The 17,304-nt window shown below is 38.7% G+C and overlaps 1 protein-coding gene across 2 annotated transcripts; it reads left to right on the forward strand.

The window, feature by feature from the left end:
• Window positions 1-457: 457 nt before the first annotated feature.
• LOC141623756 (uncharacterized) lies at window positions 458-13,395 on the forward strand. 2 transcript variants are annotated; one of them, XM_074439913.1, is made up of 7 exons: window positions 458-693; window positions 788-1,148; window positions 1,230-1,449; window positions 2,699-2,885; window positions 8,712-8,896; window positions 10,706-10,843; window positions 12,725-13,395. In XM_074439913.1, the coding sequence occupies exons 1-7, from the start codon at window positions 603-605 to the stop codon at window positions 12,851-12,853; spliced, it is 1,311 nt and encodes a 436-aa protein (XP_074296014.1). In that variant the 5' UTR covers window positions 458-602; the 3' UTR covers window positions 12,854-13,395. The 2 variants fall into 2 exon arrangements, with proteins under 2 accessions (XP_074296014.1, XP_074296015.1); XM_074439914.1 differs by having other exon boundaries at window positions 465-693; window positions 2,744-2,885.
• Window positions 13,396-17,304: the final 3,909 nt, after the last annotated feature.

The raw sequence follows: 17,304 nt of genomic DNA on the forward strand, positions 1-17,304 counted from the left end.
AATGAAAATAAGGAAAAAAAAGAGCTTGAAAACATTTCTCCTCGGATCTTAGAAGATCCTCCTATTAACGATAATCGAGTACGCAAATTGAGACAAGAAAGAACGATGAACGGAACAAGCTAACCTTTTGTAAGTGGCGCAGGCGCACAGCACATGGTGCGTTTCCTCTACGAGGCGTTGATGTGCTCCATTTTGGTGTCAATTATCCCCCTTCTCTTCACCCATTTTGAGCCTAAATTGCACATTTTAATGAAAAAAAGTTTTTAGTGATCATGTTTAGCCACCAATATACTAATCGAAAACACAAATTCTCATTTAAGATGAATATCGGATTATTGGATATATTGGTCTTACCCATAAGACAAGTCAAATAGTACGGATAAGACAAAAAAAAAAAAAAAAAAAAGTTCCTAAAGATTTAGCAAAATAATTGTCTTATATTCCGTAAGTCCGTATAACTAGGTAGGTTAGTATTTGACTCAGACGGATAGAGAGGGAGAAAAAGGGAGGCAAGCGGATAGGGGTAGTGGGTAGTGGGTAGTGGGTAGTGGGTAGACAAGAGGGGGTGGGGGAGTATTGGGCGTTATCAATAAAAAAGAAGAATGGCGGCAACAATGCAGGTACCATGCCGCTTAGCAAAGTGCGTCTCCAAATCAAATTCTCTCCAAGAGCTCGCAGCCTCCATACCCAAAGGTCTCCCTCTCTCTATCTGTTTTATTAGTAGTAAGTATAAGTATTGTTGGATATGGTTGATTGTTGTAACAGATGTTGTTCATCATGAATTAAGGTGTCGCAAAAGTAGTGTTGAAGAAAGGTAAGACTCAACTCTTCAAAAATGGAAGTCCAATGGTTTACAGTGGTGCAGTTGACAGAATTGTTGGTAGACCACCTCCTACTACTGGTGATGTTGTTTTAGTAGCTGATGGTGCAGAAAAACCCATTGGCTGGGGGTTATACAATTCTGTTTCCATGTTTTCTGTTCGCCTTATGCAGCTTGAACAAGAGACTTTAACTGATTCTTCTTGTGCATTCAACATGGAGAGACTACTTCAACATAGAATTAATGCTGCAACTCATTTACGAAACCAATTGGGTCTTCCTTCCACTAATACTAATGCATATCGTCTTGTCAACAGTGAAGGCGATAGGTTTGTTGAACTGAATAGTCAAATTAATATGTCCATTCTTCGAAACCCATTTGATCATGTTTCCCCCCCGCTACCCTTCAGGTTGTCTGGACTTATTGTTGATGTCTTTGATGATGTTGCTGTTGTTGCATCTTCCGCTGCGTGGGTTGAGAAGTACAAGCCTGATATTATGGCTTGTATTAAAAATGTTGCTGGGATTACTCACATTAGCTGGCGTCCCTCTCTCGAAATTCTCAAAGAAGAGGGATTAGATCTTTCAAACTCCGAGACTACACCTGACACTCATCGCTCAATGGTAAAGGTATATGTCCCTACTCTTTCATTGTCTTCAGGAATCTCAAATTACTGTTCCTTTTTCAACTTGCAGCTTACCTTATTCTGGTATCAATAATACATTAGTGTTATTGTGAAATCTTACCTTACCTTATTCTGGTATCAATAATACTTGCGGAAACTGTTTTACATTAGTGTTATTGTGAAATCACATGTTATATGACCCAAATACCCGTATAAATTTTTCTATAGCCAGTTTCTTCACTCACTGCCCGATCACCAAATATACTCATTAGGCCTTTAGTTTTCTCTAAAGTCTGATATGATAGTTAGGCTCAATTGATATCGCCAAATTGTTGATGGTCTATCAGGGCATAATGCAAGTCATCTAGCCATTTCCTGTCTTTCTCAGATCGGAAAGTTGCTAAAACTAAACTGAGAGTGGAACAAGTTAGTGCAGCTGAAAAGCTAATAATTTGCTGGAAAATCAAAACAGTGTAGGTTGATTAATAGGGCACACAGTGTTCATGGCTATAAGACAGTATTAATCAAAGGATACAAAGGGGTGATGTCCATGTACAAAAAGACACCATATGGATGTCGCCCAATGAATTGAAATATGGAAAATCGTGCGCTCAAACTATCACGAGTAATCTTATCTTCACAAAGAAGAAAAGACAAGTGCTGATTCAGTTGGAGCACCTGGCTCCAGCTATACAACAGCTTAAAAATCAGAAATGTAAACTCATGATGTAAAGACACGAGAAATCACAAGTGTACCCTTCTAAAATAAACTGACCATGACTATGAGTTGATGGCTTTATTGAGAATAAACACACAGTAAATAATTTTTCGGTGTTCTAATTCTTTATTCCCGATGCCCGAGTACCTCAAATTTTCCACTCTTTTAATTTATTTAAATTCATTGCATTTTTAGTTTGTGGGGCATTCAAAACCAATTCAATTTAGTTTTCCTTTTGGGTAAATTTTGACGGTATTAAAAATAATAATACCGTCAAAAGTGTGTAGATTCCATTGTCTATCCACTTGCTTTTTTGCTTAAAATCTATATTCATTTGACATCTATATCCTTCATACTTGACCTCTTCCTTAAAAATTGTGCCATATGAAAATGTGATGAATCCCAATGAATGGAGGGAGTACCAGTTTTCTCATCCATCTTTCTTAATTTGATGATAACTTTGTATTTGTTGTCATAGAATATGGCCCATCATTCAGTCTCTTACTACCAAAGTTATATTGAGCTTGTTTCCCAGGTCAAGGAGAATGACATCAACTATGCTGTTTCTCTTTTGGGACAGAAGACAGGATTTTATGCCGATCAGCGTGAAAATCGTCAATTCATTGCAACAATTGCAAAAGGCAAGACTGTTCTTGATATATGCTGCTACAGTGGTGGATTTGCTCTTAATGCATTAAAGGGTGGTGCTGCGTCTGTGACTGGTATGTCTCTCAGTTCTTGTTAACATTTCCATGTCTGTTCTTGTATACTATTTCCTTCCCAAGCTGCTGTGAATGTTGTTATTTCATCATTGGATGTATGTCACTCACAGGCGGCCAGCGAGTTGATCCCCTAAAATAGTCAGAAATATATGTTATGCTTTTTCTCAAAAAAATTTAGTAAGGGTGTTTCAAAAATGTTTTCTTAAAACTATAAAAGTATAGTTTTATAATTTTTCCATAAATTTTGACTTTTGAGAGGTATTAAGGGTCAAATGAAGCTTTTCAACCTACAAGGACTACATCTAACAGAAAAAAACAGTCGAAATAGATTTTGTACGGCCTTTTAGATATTTGAAAGTTATACAACAAAAACTCGAAATCAATCGCATACCTAAAATATAAATTATTTACACTTAGGGAGGGGGGAGGGGTGGTTGGTTTGGGGTTCACTTGAAAGGGAAAGGGAATCATATCCCTCCATTCCCTTTGTTTCACCATTTTTACCATTCCATTTTCCCTCTTCATTCCTTCCCATACCCTCAATTCCCTCTACTTCCATTCCCCCCACCCCCCCACCCCCCAAGGGTATGGGATTCCCTTTCCCTACCTCGGTTTATAACCCACCATTTTCATATCCCACTACTGCCACTACCACCACCAACTATCGCAACCACCATTACTGCCACCTTTGTCACCGCCCTTGCTGGAACCATTGTTGGTCGACGCTCATCCGCCCCACTCGTATACTTTTTCCACCCTCGTCGACCTTTCTCCCCACCCTCACAACCACCACCCGAAACACCATCAAAACTTCCCCCAAACCCGAAAACCCCCCTCCTCCACCTCTCTGGTGTAGAGAAGGGTCGACGAGGGTAGAAGAAGGGGAAGAAAGGGTGTCGTGTGGGGGCGGGTGGAGTGGCCGGTGTGTAATAACCCGGATTTTCCAGACTTAATAATAAAGTCTAAAATAGGAAACAGCGGAAGACAAAATACATATCCGAGTCATTAACTGGTTAACTAATTCAAAATATTACATAAGTGTTCAACGTTATCTTAACTTAGTCAAATTACAACATATTATAGATATATAATAAGACAACTAGCCAATCCCGTCTTCAAAATCCAAGCCCAAGTCCTTGGGAAGAGTCGGTCTTCTAACGGAATCTGTTGTTAAAAGTCATATACAAGTATAGAATATACAAGTATATAAAAGAAAACAACAGGTAAGTGAATCGATGATCATCATTTTTAAAATATGCAACATCAAATGAATAATCACCAAATAACATCACATATTAATAATTTATGAAAGAAATCAAAGAGGCTGTATTATATGTTTTAAAAACTTTATCACGACATACCGACCTATTATTACACGGGTTCTAAATAATATTGCATTATTCAAAATCCGTATAATAACGTATATATCGCCAATCATCCCGATACCAGGGGGCTTACATTATTACCCCTGTTTACCGTAATGACATAAGCACGTTTATAAGTAAGTTCATCCTCTAAACTCCAGGGTCGAATGCCGGTGCGTGGGGTTGATAAACCCGCACCACGGACTAAACACCACCCGGCAAAACTTTCGGGAACCCGGATGCGATCCACCTAACACGTACGAGACTGATCAAGTCCCCACCTAAAGTATGGCCACACTCTCGCCTACTCTCGAGTCAATATCAATACATCCAAAGACCATTCGCACGCAACGGACGGTTTTATACGGTTAAGCTAAGTGCTATTCATCCATGTCTATACGTTTACAATAGTATAAACATGCTTTCCCGCTCGTAGAGATTCTGAACTACCTCATAAAAATGCCCAACAAAATACAAAATATCATTTTGTTTTCGAAAACAAATTTTCATTTTCTTATTTCCCATAACCAAGTTCTACTTGGTAAAATAAATTTCGTTTCCTTGGTAAAAGTTTTTGTTACAACACGTAGCAAGTAATTTAATTTTTGACGGTTTTCTAAAGTCAATTTTGTCCCTATTTATAAGGCGGGATTTGGCCACTAAACTTAACCATTAGGTCTGGTGGATCATAGGCCCATTTGACCTTAGTTAGCTAAACTTGACTATTTTGACCAAAGGTCGGTTTTAAAGTCCTAACAATCAACACGGTTTTAATTTTATTAATTTTTAATTATAGTTAGACTTAGTATTTTTGAATACCACTTATAGTGTAACTTAAGTATATTATTTGAAGTCCCAAAACAGGATGTGAGCTTATCTTAACAAGTATTTTACCGCTTTTCATTTTTAACAAAGTTTAAGACAGTTTTAATTATTATTTTGAGAAATAAACCCCAAACGACCACCGAATTTTACAAACTTTTTATGATATTTTTTGTGGGATTTCCCTGCTGTCTAAATGGTCCCCATACCCGGTTTTATTCCAAATTAAATTTTCTAAGTCGGTTTTCAAATTTCGGGTTCGTTTTTCAATTATAAATACATTTTTAAAGTTTTATAACTCCTATAAAGCTAATTTTTTTATATCTAGGCTCATAATATTATACTTGAATACAACAACAACATTACCCCAGTGCCTCAATGGCTCCCGCAAATTGCGGGGTAAGGGGGGGTCGGATGTACGCAGCCTTACCCTTGTGTTAGCAACACAAAGAGGCTGTTTCCGAATGACCCAAGATGAAAATTGCGTCGAGAACTGCATCGAAGGACCGACATAAATAATTGAATAGTGTATAAAATTTCAGAATAAGTTGTGGTCCAAAACTCCATAAATTAATTTTTTTGTGAATCGTTTACAACCCGGAAATTGGTTTTATTGATTTAAATTCGGTTTTGACCAAAACTTTACCAAATTTTCGACTCATAATTAATTTTACAGAATACTAATATTATTATTATGACCCCAAAATTTTATCCTCATAATCATCCCATATTTTAATTTTTATTAGTCCAAATTTAAAGGTTTTAAGTGATATTAAACCATTATTATTGGATCTAACTCTAATACACTCAAAGTGAATTTTTACCAACTCAAAAATACCATTTTATTTAAGTTAAAAATCTGGTCTATTATTATTTTTAACATGCATGCAAAGATCCATAATCAATACTTTAAATGAAATACATTTAGTGCATAATTAAACAAATTTTTAGTTACTAGTCTAGTAATTCATCCTACTACAACCATATTCAACAAAATAAAGATCTTTAAGCTCATAAACTAACATGCAACTTAATATTCACATTCTCATCCTAAAAATTTTGCTAATAATAATTTTTATTTATGATAAAAATCAAACATTCAACCAACACATATTTATGCATGCAATAATTTCAAACAATACAATGAAAATCTTATTTTTGCAAATAAAATTTTCAAGGGTTAGTCATCGTTCACTTACATTAGCTAATGCAAATCGTCATACTCCCATTCTTGAGTGTCCAAAATGTGTCACCGCATTTTCCTTCTTCTTCTTCTTCTTCTTTTACGGTCAATGAGTCAAAATAGAGAAAATGTAAATCTTTCACCCATAAAAATATTTTTGAGTTTATCTTAATAAAATTAGTTTTAAAATGGTAAAATATAATTACTTGTGAATAGTAAAATTTGCAATTAAAATCAAAGAAATAAGATTTAAACTTAGTTTAAGAGGAAAAGATGAATAAAAATTACCTTTAATAATATGTATAAATGAGTTTGATGAAGTTAAATATGTAATTACTTCATCTATTAATGGACATTGATGAGCATTTTTTTTTTGTTGTATGGGGGTGTGTTTCACGGCAAAGAGCAACAATGGAGGAAAATTTTGATCAATTTTTGTTTAATGTGAAGTAATGATGGGAGTGTAAATGCATGTAATTAATTGGTGTAAAGACTACTTATTACAGTTGTTCAAATGCATGTATCAAAACACATGCATAGTGCCAAGTGTCTCATGGTGGAGTATAATCCAATCGGAAATATTTGCGTCGGGTTTTTGACTCGGTTTTTTTTATAACGCGTTTGAAAATAATGGTCTGAGACGGATTAAATATATTACTAGAAGTTTTAAAATAGTTTAAAATATAACATGAAATACAAAGTGAACTTTTATTTTACAAACTTTTGGCTGGTGAAAGTTTACAATTAACGGGTCTCACTTAACAACCAAGTTTGGGTTCCAGTTTCATGTAAACGGTTTCACATACATTGTCATTATCACATTACGAAGAACAAGAACAAGAACAAGAACAAGAACAAGAACAAAAATAATAATAATAATTTTATTCGGATTAATAAACGACGTATTAATAATGTTTTACTACGATAAATAATAAATAAATTATGTCCATCTTATGTTGGGCTGAAAAATGTTACAACTAAAATAATTAATCAAAAATGACATGTTTGAATTTCAAAAATTTGAAAATTAAAAATGTGAAATTTTTGTCCATACCGTGGAAAGGGGCTTGGAAGTTTCAAAAATCCATTAGAATATAACGTAAAATAGAACGAAATTGTAAGGAATTGTTAAAATCTTGGGGTGTTACACGGTGGTAGGCTGACTTGCCGGCGTCAGGGTGACTTTTGGGATGCCGGCGAGGGTGAGGTTGGTGGTGGTTGGTGTTAGGCCTTGGTTATTGGTGGTGGATGGTTGTAGTAGTGGGTATTAATGGGTGTTGTATTATGTTGATTATTTTTATCATTTCTTTACATTTGCAAAACAAACAAGTAAAATCAAAGGGAATTTATTTCCTTTCCTTTCCTTTACATTTGTTTCTCTTTCTTATTCCCTTTCCCTCATGCGAACCAAACGCCCCTTTATATAATTCAAGTTGTCTTGGAAAAAGAAAAATTAAATTTGATTGGTATTGTTTTCCTGTTTAGAAACAAGGACTTGACACTGTTAAAACTTAAAAATAAGAAATTTATTTAAAGTAGAATAGGATTATTAAGGGAATAAAAAGAAATAAAACGACACCATGGAGATTCAAAGACGACCTTTTAGTGAGCAATGTCAACAATTCAAATGCGCACGATACTTCAATATGAAACCAATTAACGTTACAATTACATATTAATCTGATTTTCGGGCCCTAGAAATTTGGGCCCTGGCTTCAAGAACTAACTACACCTCCCAATCATGGTCACCCATGTTGTAATAGGTCCACGACATGGTTCAATTGTTATCCCAATCGAAGTGGTTTATACATTAGCTTAAATGCTTTTTATTGTTGGTACATGCAACTAAATTAAATTCTTTTCTTCTCTTTTGATTTTTTTCTTCAAGATTTTGGAGGCCTACTGTGAGCAGTTGTTGACCTCATTTCACATTTTCTTTTCTATATCCGGCTTTTTGTTGTGTGCCTTGAATAAATTTTGTTGTTTGAATGTAAAATGACATTTACTTATTGTTTTGCATTTTTGAAGTGTCTTTGAATATTTGTTATATTGCCCAGTAATTGTTGAATCTTTTCCTTTTGGAGCCTTTGACGCTGTGGGAAATGTTGTGGTTGTATAATTTGCCCATTAAATGTTGGTTCTTTTCCTTTTGGAGCGAGGCAGTAGGAAATATGGTTCTTGTAGTTGTTAAATAGTAGTAGTAAATACCTTTAACATTCAAAAGGCAGTCTGGGGTTTAGGCGACATGAGTTTTAGAATTTTGTTGTGAGTCATGTAGATTGAAAGCTAATCCGCAGAGCGTCAAAATCCCACTCAATCATACCTATCAGTCATGTTTCACTTGATAGTAAGAGATCACTTTATCTTTGTTAATTTTTATTGTAAAGCCTTACATACTTAGCTGAATATTCTTTATATGACAGGGTCAACTCGTAACTATCTTATGTCTCTTGCAAGGTGTCGATTCATCCCTGCCTGCGCTAGAGCTTGCTAAAGAGAACGTTATACTCAATGACCTTGATCCTGATACCGTATCTTTTCTGAAACATGACGCAACTGATTTCATGAAGAATGCTGCATCTCGAAATGAATCATGGGATATTGTGATTTTGGACCCTCCAAAATTGGCTCCCCGAAAAGAGGTCAGCTATGCACGATCGTCGTATTGGTTCATAGTTCGTTGACAGACCTCTTCTTTTTGTGTATGCGACGGAAACTTGGTTTTGCTGTGGTCTTACATAACATAGGTCTTGGAATATCACACGTGCTATTTTAACACTCAGCTGCGAGGCTGCAGGTGTTTGGAACGAGTGCATGTTAGACTGTCGGTCCATCGAATATGGCTGTTTTGTGAAAACGTTTATGATAAAGCCTAAGATGAATTGGCTAAGCATTGTCTCGTGTCAGATAGAAGGAGCCTTTTGTCAACAGTCGACAAAAACAAAGTACTTCGTTGTATTAAAGTAACATAGAAATGAAGTGCTTTGGGTTTAGATAATAGTGCCTCAGTGGCTTCCTCACCAGTCACCACTACCCCGGGTGCTTTCAAAGTGGCTTGTGCTTAAAGAGTGGTAGGAAGTCAGAATGTTTTGTTGTCTTTCCGGCAGGAGGGCTGTTACTAATCTTGAGGAATACAAAAGCAAAAAGATACTCCCCTCCAAATGTTTTAATTCATAAATCAATACTCTATTCTCATATTATCCAAATCCGATCCGTTAGGATGGGAGGGAGTATATTCCAGCTCATCTTTCTATTTTTGGTGGATAAGGCAATACTTAAGTTCATTGCTGGTTTTACAGGCTGAACCAATATCTGTTTAGCATAATTGGTTTTTGACGTAAGGTGGTCTAGATAATCTGAGCTTGTATGCTCAAATCATTATTCAGAAGGCTTTGTTTATTATTATAATTATTATTATTCTCAGATGGCTCTTATGCTTTAATTATGAGTCTTGTGACCTTTGTTTCTACAATAAAGAGAATTAAAGTCTTAGCAAACTGTGGGATAAAGAATTGGTTAGAAGCTAAAAATAAGTGCTCGTTTGGTTGCCATACGGGAGTTAAAACTCACATGAATTTAGAAAACACATGAATTGGACAATTCATGTAATTGCTCAAAAGGCGTTTGGTTGGCATACGGGAATTAAATGCACGCGGGAGTTTACAACTACCTAGGGGGGGCTAGGTAATTCAACTCTTCCATTATGGAGGAGTTGGCAATTCCTGGGAAAATGTAGTTCATCCAATTTTGGGTAACCAAACGACTTCCATTTTCTCAATTCATAGGAATTTACAACTCCCCCGTTTTTAAAGAGGCAGCCAAACGAGCACTAATTCAAATATTAGTTAAAGTAGCACCAACCAAAAGCTTGGCTCACGACCTTTGTTGGGGATTTCTCAAGGATAACCTTTTCTCATGACATATCCTGCTGATAGTTATCAAAGAGTTGAATGTAAGCATAGGCGGGATTCCAAGCGTGTAGTGGTGTTGGATATTCTTAAAATGAAATTATGTGTAAACTGTAAACAGGTCCTCCCTCCGTCCCAATCAAATACTCCTCGGTAAACAAATGATTGAGACAAAGGGAGTATATTGCAAGCGTGTAGTGGTGTTAAAGTGTTTCATGGTCTGTTGCTATGTTAATTATTATACTCCACTTGCTAGCTATGTTGATGGTAGACATACCAAATTTTAAAAAGGTTGTACTCTAATTAGAACATCTTCCCTTCATTAAAGCTGAGATAGACTTTCACTTATTAGATCGTTACTTTGGTATCTGAAAGATGGATCTTCTTCCACTTCATTTAAACTTTCAACGACTTCTAGGGGTTATATTTTCCCAATGCCTTCAGACAGCATATTACTCCTGTGCTGTCTAGTCTGGGGTCGTATATACAACTATATGTTTGTAATATGTTTTTAACGAGATACTCATAATTTGTTTGATCCAGGTTTTACGAAATGCATCTGGAATGTACAGGAACTTAAATGCCTTAGCCATGAGATTGACAAAAAAGGGTGGGATCTTGATGACTTGCTCTTGTTCTGGTGCTATGACACAAAGTGGTTTGTTCATGACCATAATCCAGGCAAGCACTTCGTCTTAAATTTATGGGTTTTTCTATGGGGTACGTACCCCTGAACTATTCACTTTTCTAACTCGTACCCTCGCGTTTTGCAAATTACCAGTTGCACCCTTAAACTCTATTAGTTAGGCCAAAACGTGACCTTTACTTTCTAAACCGTCAACTTAGGACGTTAATTGCTTATGTGGCTTGATGACTTGGACTAACAACCATGACTATGCTATGACTTCATCTTCTCTTCACGAGGTCATCAATGGCTTCCAAGCTCCTGTCCATCTTAACATCTTCTGTCTCAAGGACCCAAGTACACATTCCTCTTTTCTTAGTTCCCTCCAAAACTCCTTATCACTCCATAAAAAACTGGCGTAACAGTTAGCATGCCACAGTTTTCGGTCGGTCGCGAACTCAGCGATCTAGGCCGCGAACAGACCCCGTTCCCTTACGAACGAACCAGTTCGAAGTTCGGAATTTCGAGCGGTGGTGCGAACCATTGGCGTTCGGAATTTTGAACTCAGCGCTGCGACGAGGTGACTGATGGCTGCCGATGGTGAGCTGGCGGCATGGGAGTCGTGAATCGATTAAGGCAATAGGCCCGCCTGATTGTGGTGGTTCGAGGCTGATGGATCGAGATTTCTGCACCTGGTTTGTTGTTGTTGTCATGGTTGTTGTTTGTAGCAGGCAGCAGTGTGGTTACAGGGTCGAGTCAAAGGTGACTCGAATGGTGGTGATTGATGTAGAGGTAGTTGAGTTGCTGGTGTTTTCATGGTAAACTGGAAATTTTCTGAAAAAATGGAGGGAAACCAAAGTCATAGCATAATCATGGTTGTTAGTCCAAGTCATCAAGCCACATAAGCAATTAACGTCATAAGTTGACGGTTTAGAAAGTAAAGGTCACGTCTAGGCCTAAGTAATAGAGTTTAAGGGTACAACTGGTAATTTGCAAAACGCAATGGTACCGGTTAGAAAAGTGAATAGTTTAGGGGTACCCCATAGAAAAATGCTAAATTTATTTTTGCAGTCCGTTTTTTTACTCAATTCAATACATTTTGCGCACCACTTTCCATTTGCATACCCCATTAACTTAAAAAATCACTAAACCCAATTCTCTCAATCTCAAATAATTAAACCTCTTTAATCAATCAAATTCCATCATTTGTAAGTCCTAATTTTAATGTAGAACAAGAATTTAATTAGTTAATTGCTAATTAATAATTATTTAGCAAATTAATATTTATTTTCCAATTTTTTAGTAGTTTGTTTGTTATGAATTCGAGTTTTTTAGGGTTTGGTTGTCGGAAATGGGAGTAGTCTTTTTGTATGGTAGGAGGGTGGTGGGAAGGGCGGTAGGGGTGGCTGGTTAGTGGAAGAGGCGATCTTGGTGGTCGCTGGTGGAGGTAGTAGTGGCTGATGGTTGGTGGGAGGGTGGGGGTTTTGGACTTTGGTTACTTGGGTATGTGCACTTGTGCAGTACACTGTACACTGTACATACCATTACTAGAGTTTCTCAAAAGTTTTTTCTGTAACAAAGGAATTGAACATCAATTGTGTTTCAGAAACCATTATTTAATAACTCGATAGAAAGCATTTTTTAAAGTAGTAGAAAAAAAAGTGATTCGCGTGTTTGATGTACTCCTAGTTGATATGACTTAGAAGTAGTTGCTGTATTGCACAGTAAACCATTTGGCAGTTGGTCATATAACGAAGGGGTTCCTCACTACATAGTACATCCCATACTGTCTGTAACTATGTTGCTGTTGGCAGGATTTGGCCAATTTGTGAAAGTAACTTAGCTTTTCTTTTTTGGTACACCGTCAATAATTTGTTGTCAAGGCTATTTAATGTCACTTAATGACTTCATGGTGAAAAATGTTTTATCCGATGTAGGGTGCTGCTACAATGGCCGGTCGGCGTGTAACTGTTGTACGGCAAGCTGGAGCAGCCTGTGATCACCCAATTGATCCATCCTACCCTGAAGGAGCATACCTTTCCAACATCATGCTCAGAGTATTATGATTACCCAATTAGGCAAGACTTTGAATTGCTCTTACAAGAGTAGCCGATGCTAGAGAATCAGGCTTACCATCTTCTGATAGATCAAAATCCTAGTAGACTTTCAATCCTCCTCCATCAATGCAATGGCATACCTGATGTTAATGGGTGTATTGCTTGTTCCGCGAGTGGAAAAAAAGTTGAATTTACTACACGTCAGTGTGGAACTCTCCTTGTCAGAGGGATATTTCAGTCCAGGAGTAATCCAAGGGTATGCGACATGCCTAATGTTGACGGGCTTATTGCTTCTTCCATGTACTCTACTGAATAATAAGAGTGGTGTTTCGTGCATGACACTGTATTTTTCCTTGACGGGTGGCAAATAGGTACATTTTAGTAGTATGGCAGGCTCACTAAGTCCTACTTTTTTTTTTTTTTTTTTGGCAGCCGTAAAGAAAGGTTTTACATTTTTATGGCTTGTCTAGCCAAGCCATGCGCAATACTATTAAGATTTCTAGGAATAAAACTGAAGCATAAACAATGAAAAGAGCTTGCGATTTTATGCATGTCCTCCAAGATGCCTGCGATCAGATGATCAACTTTATCGATTCCTGCCAGCTCATTTATAAGTTGTAGACAATCTGACGATATGTCCATATGCAACCAGCCCTCAGCACTAGCCCACAATAGCACATCCCCGACACCCGGCGCCTCACTGCAAAGTGCTTTTGACTTTAGTTTTCACCGACGTCGCATAACGTTCTTTCCCCGCCCATCATAAGCCACCCATCCGAACGCAGCTACGTAATTTCGTTCCCATCCAGCATCAACTTTTACCTTGATGACATTACACCGATCCGGACATCCAATCAGTTGAACTGGATGCCCGGTCCGTATCTCCATCCTTCGTTGATCCATGAGCTCTTCCACACCCCCTCCTATTCCCTTTATCCTACTTTTTCCCTCAAGTTGATCCTTTAGTATCCCTACTTTATCCTTAATCGAACCAAACAGTAAATCAGCAATAATATGAGGGTTCTTAGTCATTCCATCGAACTTGACTTTATTACGGACAGTCCATAATCCCCATAAGATTGCGACGAAGTTTATGACACGTACCTGTCCTTCATCTTGCTTCCAAAGATATCGAACCCAATCGTTAGCAAGCCGCCATACCGACCGACTCCGCACCACCCACTCTAATACCAAGCGAAGATCCCGCCTGGATCCTAGCGGAGACCTCACAATCCCTAAACAAGTGCTCAAGAGTTTCCATACAAACTTGACTCTCTCCACATAAACCACACGAACATCACCCGCCCGGTTTGTCTCGCGATGAAACTCTCAACCGAGAGTGTGTTCGTAATGATCCTCCCGGACCAAAATTTTCCAAGAGTTGGGGACCGGTAGTGTCCATAGTCGTTTTCGACAGAATGTCCTTTCCCTTTCACCGATCCTAGTTTTATCTCTACCTGAACCCTTCCTACTCATATACTCATCAAAAATCAAACCATAACCACTCTTGACCGTAAAAACCCCGTCCTTTGTAAACGGCCAGAAGATCATATCAGTTACGTTCATCTCCCGACCCCTGGTTGCCAAAATCCTTGCCGCGTACTCCTCTCTGATCAGCGCCCTGATGAACCTCTCATTCCACTCACCATTAGGAAGCAAAAGATCCCTCACTTGCAGATTCGCCAAGTGCATGTCCCTAACCCCCAACCGCTGGTCCCTTGGTTCCGGGCATGCACCCCCCACCCCTCGTGTCACCCATATATTCAGTCTTGAGTCTCGACCCGGTTTCCAACCCAAGTAGTCCTTGATTGCCTGAAAACCATGGATAATGCTACGGACTCCCCACGAGCAGTTGGTTACCCTTTTTTCAAAACTATTCGGGTCAACCATATCATCCCCGAACACTTTCTGCCTAAAGACCCTACTAAAAAAGGAGTTTTCTCCCGAAACCAGCCGCCACCCATGCTTTGCTAACAGTGCTTGATTTAGGCATTCAATATTGCGAATCCCAAGTCCTCCCTTCCCTTTTGGAAGACTTAAAAAATTCTTACTACACCAGTGAACAGTCGATCCCAGTTTACATCCCGTCCACCAAAATTGTGTCAAAAGAGAATTAATCTTTTTTGCCACACTTACCGGAATTTTGAAAACCGATAGAAAGTAATTGGAGAGATTGGATAGGACAGAAGAAATTAGAGTTAACCGCCCCGCTGGAGATAGAAAGATGCCGTTCCATGAAGAGATCCGCTTCGAAATTTGATCCACTAAGGATTGAAAAATACCCTTTTTCGACTCCTGAAACTCTGCTGGTATTCCAAGATATTTCCCAATACCTCTATTAGACCTCACATTGAACACCCTAAGGATTTGTTGTGCTTTTGCAAGGGTAGTGTTCGGACTGAAGATGAGACCTGATTTTGTCGGGTTTAAAACTTGGCCTGAAGCCGCACAGTAACCATCAATGATGCTCTTGAGATGATCGGCTGTTTCACCTTTATCCTTAAAAAAGAAGACCGCATCATCAGCAAAAAACAGATGTGTCATTGGTCGAACCCCTCTGCATAACTTAAAACCCTCCAACCGACCTGAGTCCCGAGCCCGATCAATATTTGCCGAAAGGACCTCCATACAAAGTAAAAAGAGATACGGAGACAGAGGATCCCCCTGCCTCAGGCCGCACTGTGGTCGGAACTGTGGTAATGGCTTCCCATTGTAAAGGATTTCGTAGCTTACAGAGTTGACACAGTTCATAATAAGTTGAACCAACTTTAATGGAAAACCGAATTTTACCAAGGTCATTTCCAGAAAATCCCATTTTATTCGGTCATACGCTTTGCTCATATCCGCTTTAAGAGCACATCGTCCATGAGCTCCCTTCCTGTGTCGCGTGATATGATGTATTGCCTCATGTGCCAAGAGAATATTATCACTAATACTTCGACCCGGAAGGAAAGCATTTTGTGACTCACTGACAAGTGAACCCATCACCTTTGCCAGCCTGTTTGCTATACATTTAGTCACGACACGCATCATCACATTACAAAGACTAATGGGTCGGTAGTCTGAAACACCCTCCGGAGCCTCAGTCTTTGGTATAAGCGTAATAAAGGTTCTATTAAGCTCTTTCAGCACCCTCCCCGAATTAAGAATGGAAAGAACTCCAGAAGTAAAATCATGCTTAACCTGAGACCAACATTTTTGATAGAAGCACGCCGGAATACCATCTGGTCCTGGGGCTTTGAGAGCCCCCATTTGAAAGACAGCGGTACGTACCTCTTTGGCTGTAAAAGGTCTACACAACCGGTCCGCCTCATCATGAGCCACCCGACTCTGCACATGACTCAGTGCATACTCAATTCCAGTGGTATCCCTAGGGGCCCCCCCATTTCTGGAAGACTGATACAAATCCATGTAGAATCGCTGAAATTCACTACCCACGAGCTCATCATCATAGTTCCATTGCCCATCTTCCCCTTTTAACCCATGAATAAGATTTCGGCCCGCCCTACCTTTGACCCAATTAAAAAAGAATTTTGTACACGTATCCCCTTCCACCGTCCATTTGACCTTTGCTCGCTGTTTCCAATAAACTGCTTTGCAAAGAAAAGCTTGAAGTTCCTCGTGCACACGGGTGTACTCTTCCTCACCCCCCCCCCCTTTACAAGCAGTGTTGATCCCCATCTCTAACTTCCGATCAAACTCATCCCACTTATCCTGCCACTCAGCCTTTTTATCCAAAGTCCATTTTTTAACACTGCTACTCACTCTCGCCAGTTTCTTAACCACCCGAAATGCCGGCAATCCAGAAACCACAGCTGTCCAAGCACCACGAATCCGCTCCAAACAATCCTCATACCCCAAAGCCCAGGCATCAAGTTTAAAAGGCCTGCTACCTTTGTTGTTGATTAAATTTAAGTCCACCTCAATAGGAGCGTGATCCGAAATTTGAATAGGGTAATGTTTAATACCCGTATCCGGAAATAAAGACAGCCAATCCTTGGATCCCAAGGCTTTGTCCAGCCTTTCGTACACTCTCTTGTCCCCCTTTCTATTATTACACCATGTAAACCTCGGACCCTTGAACGAAATATCCACCAGCTCATTCCGTATTGTCCATAAATTAAACTCCTCCGCCCCTGCGATCGGTCTTTGACTAGAACTTAATTTATCACATGCATACCCAACTTGATTAAAATCCCCAATTATTAAGAAAGGGTATTGACAATTCACCAACCATTGCTCCAAATCCTCAAAAACCGATGCCCTCAAACTAACACTCGGGGCACCATAAAAAAGAACAAGATACCATAACCGTCCATTATATTTTTCAACTAATAGGATAATATAATTATTACAAGCCTTCACAAGTGACATATTTGACTCCTTCTTCCATCCTACCCATAGACCACCCGCTGCCCCAACAGCGTCAACCCCAAAATCCCTCACAAAACCTAGACTTC

The sequence above is a fragment of the Silene latifolia genome, chromosome X (genome assembly GCF_048544455.1).
Source record: "Silene latifolia isolate original U9 population chromosome X, ASM4854445v1, whole genome shotgun sequence".
NCBI classification, from domain to species: domain Eukaryota; kingdom Viridiplantae; phylum Streptophyta; class Magnoliopsida; order Caryophyllales; family Caryophyllaceae; genus Silene; species Silene latifolia.

Coding starts and splice junctions, on each gene's coding strand:
- LOC141623756 (XM_074439913.1), top strand. CDS start 603: ATGGCGGCAACAATGCAGGTACCATGCCGCTTAGCAAAGTGCGTCTCC. Junction 1,450..2,698: donor CTCATCGCTCAATGGTAAAG/GTATATGTCCCT, acceptor CTTGTTTCCCAG/GTCAAGGAGAATGACATCAA. Junction 8,897..10,705: donor AATTGGCTCCCCGAAAAGAG/GTCAGCTATGCA, acceptor TGTTTGATCCAG/GTTTTACGAAATGCATCTGG.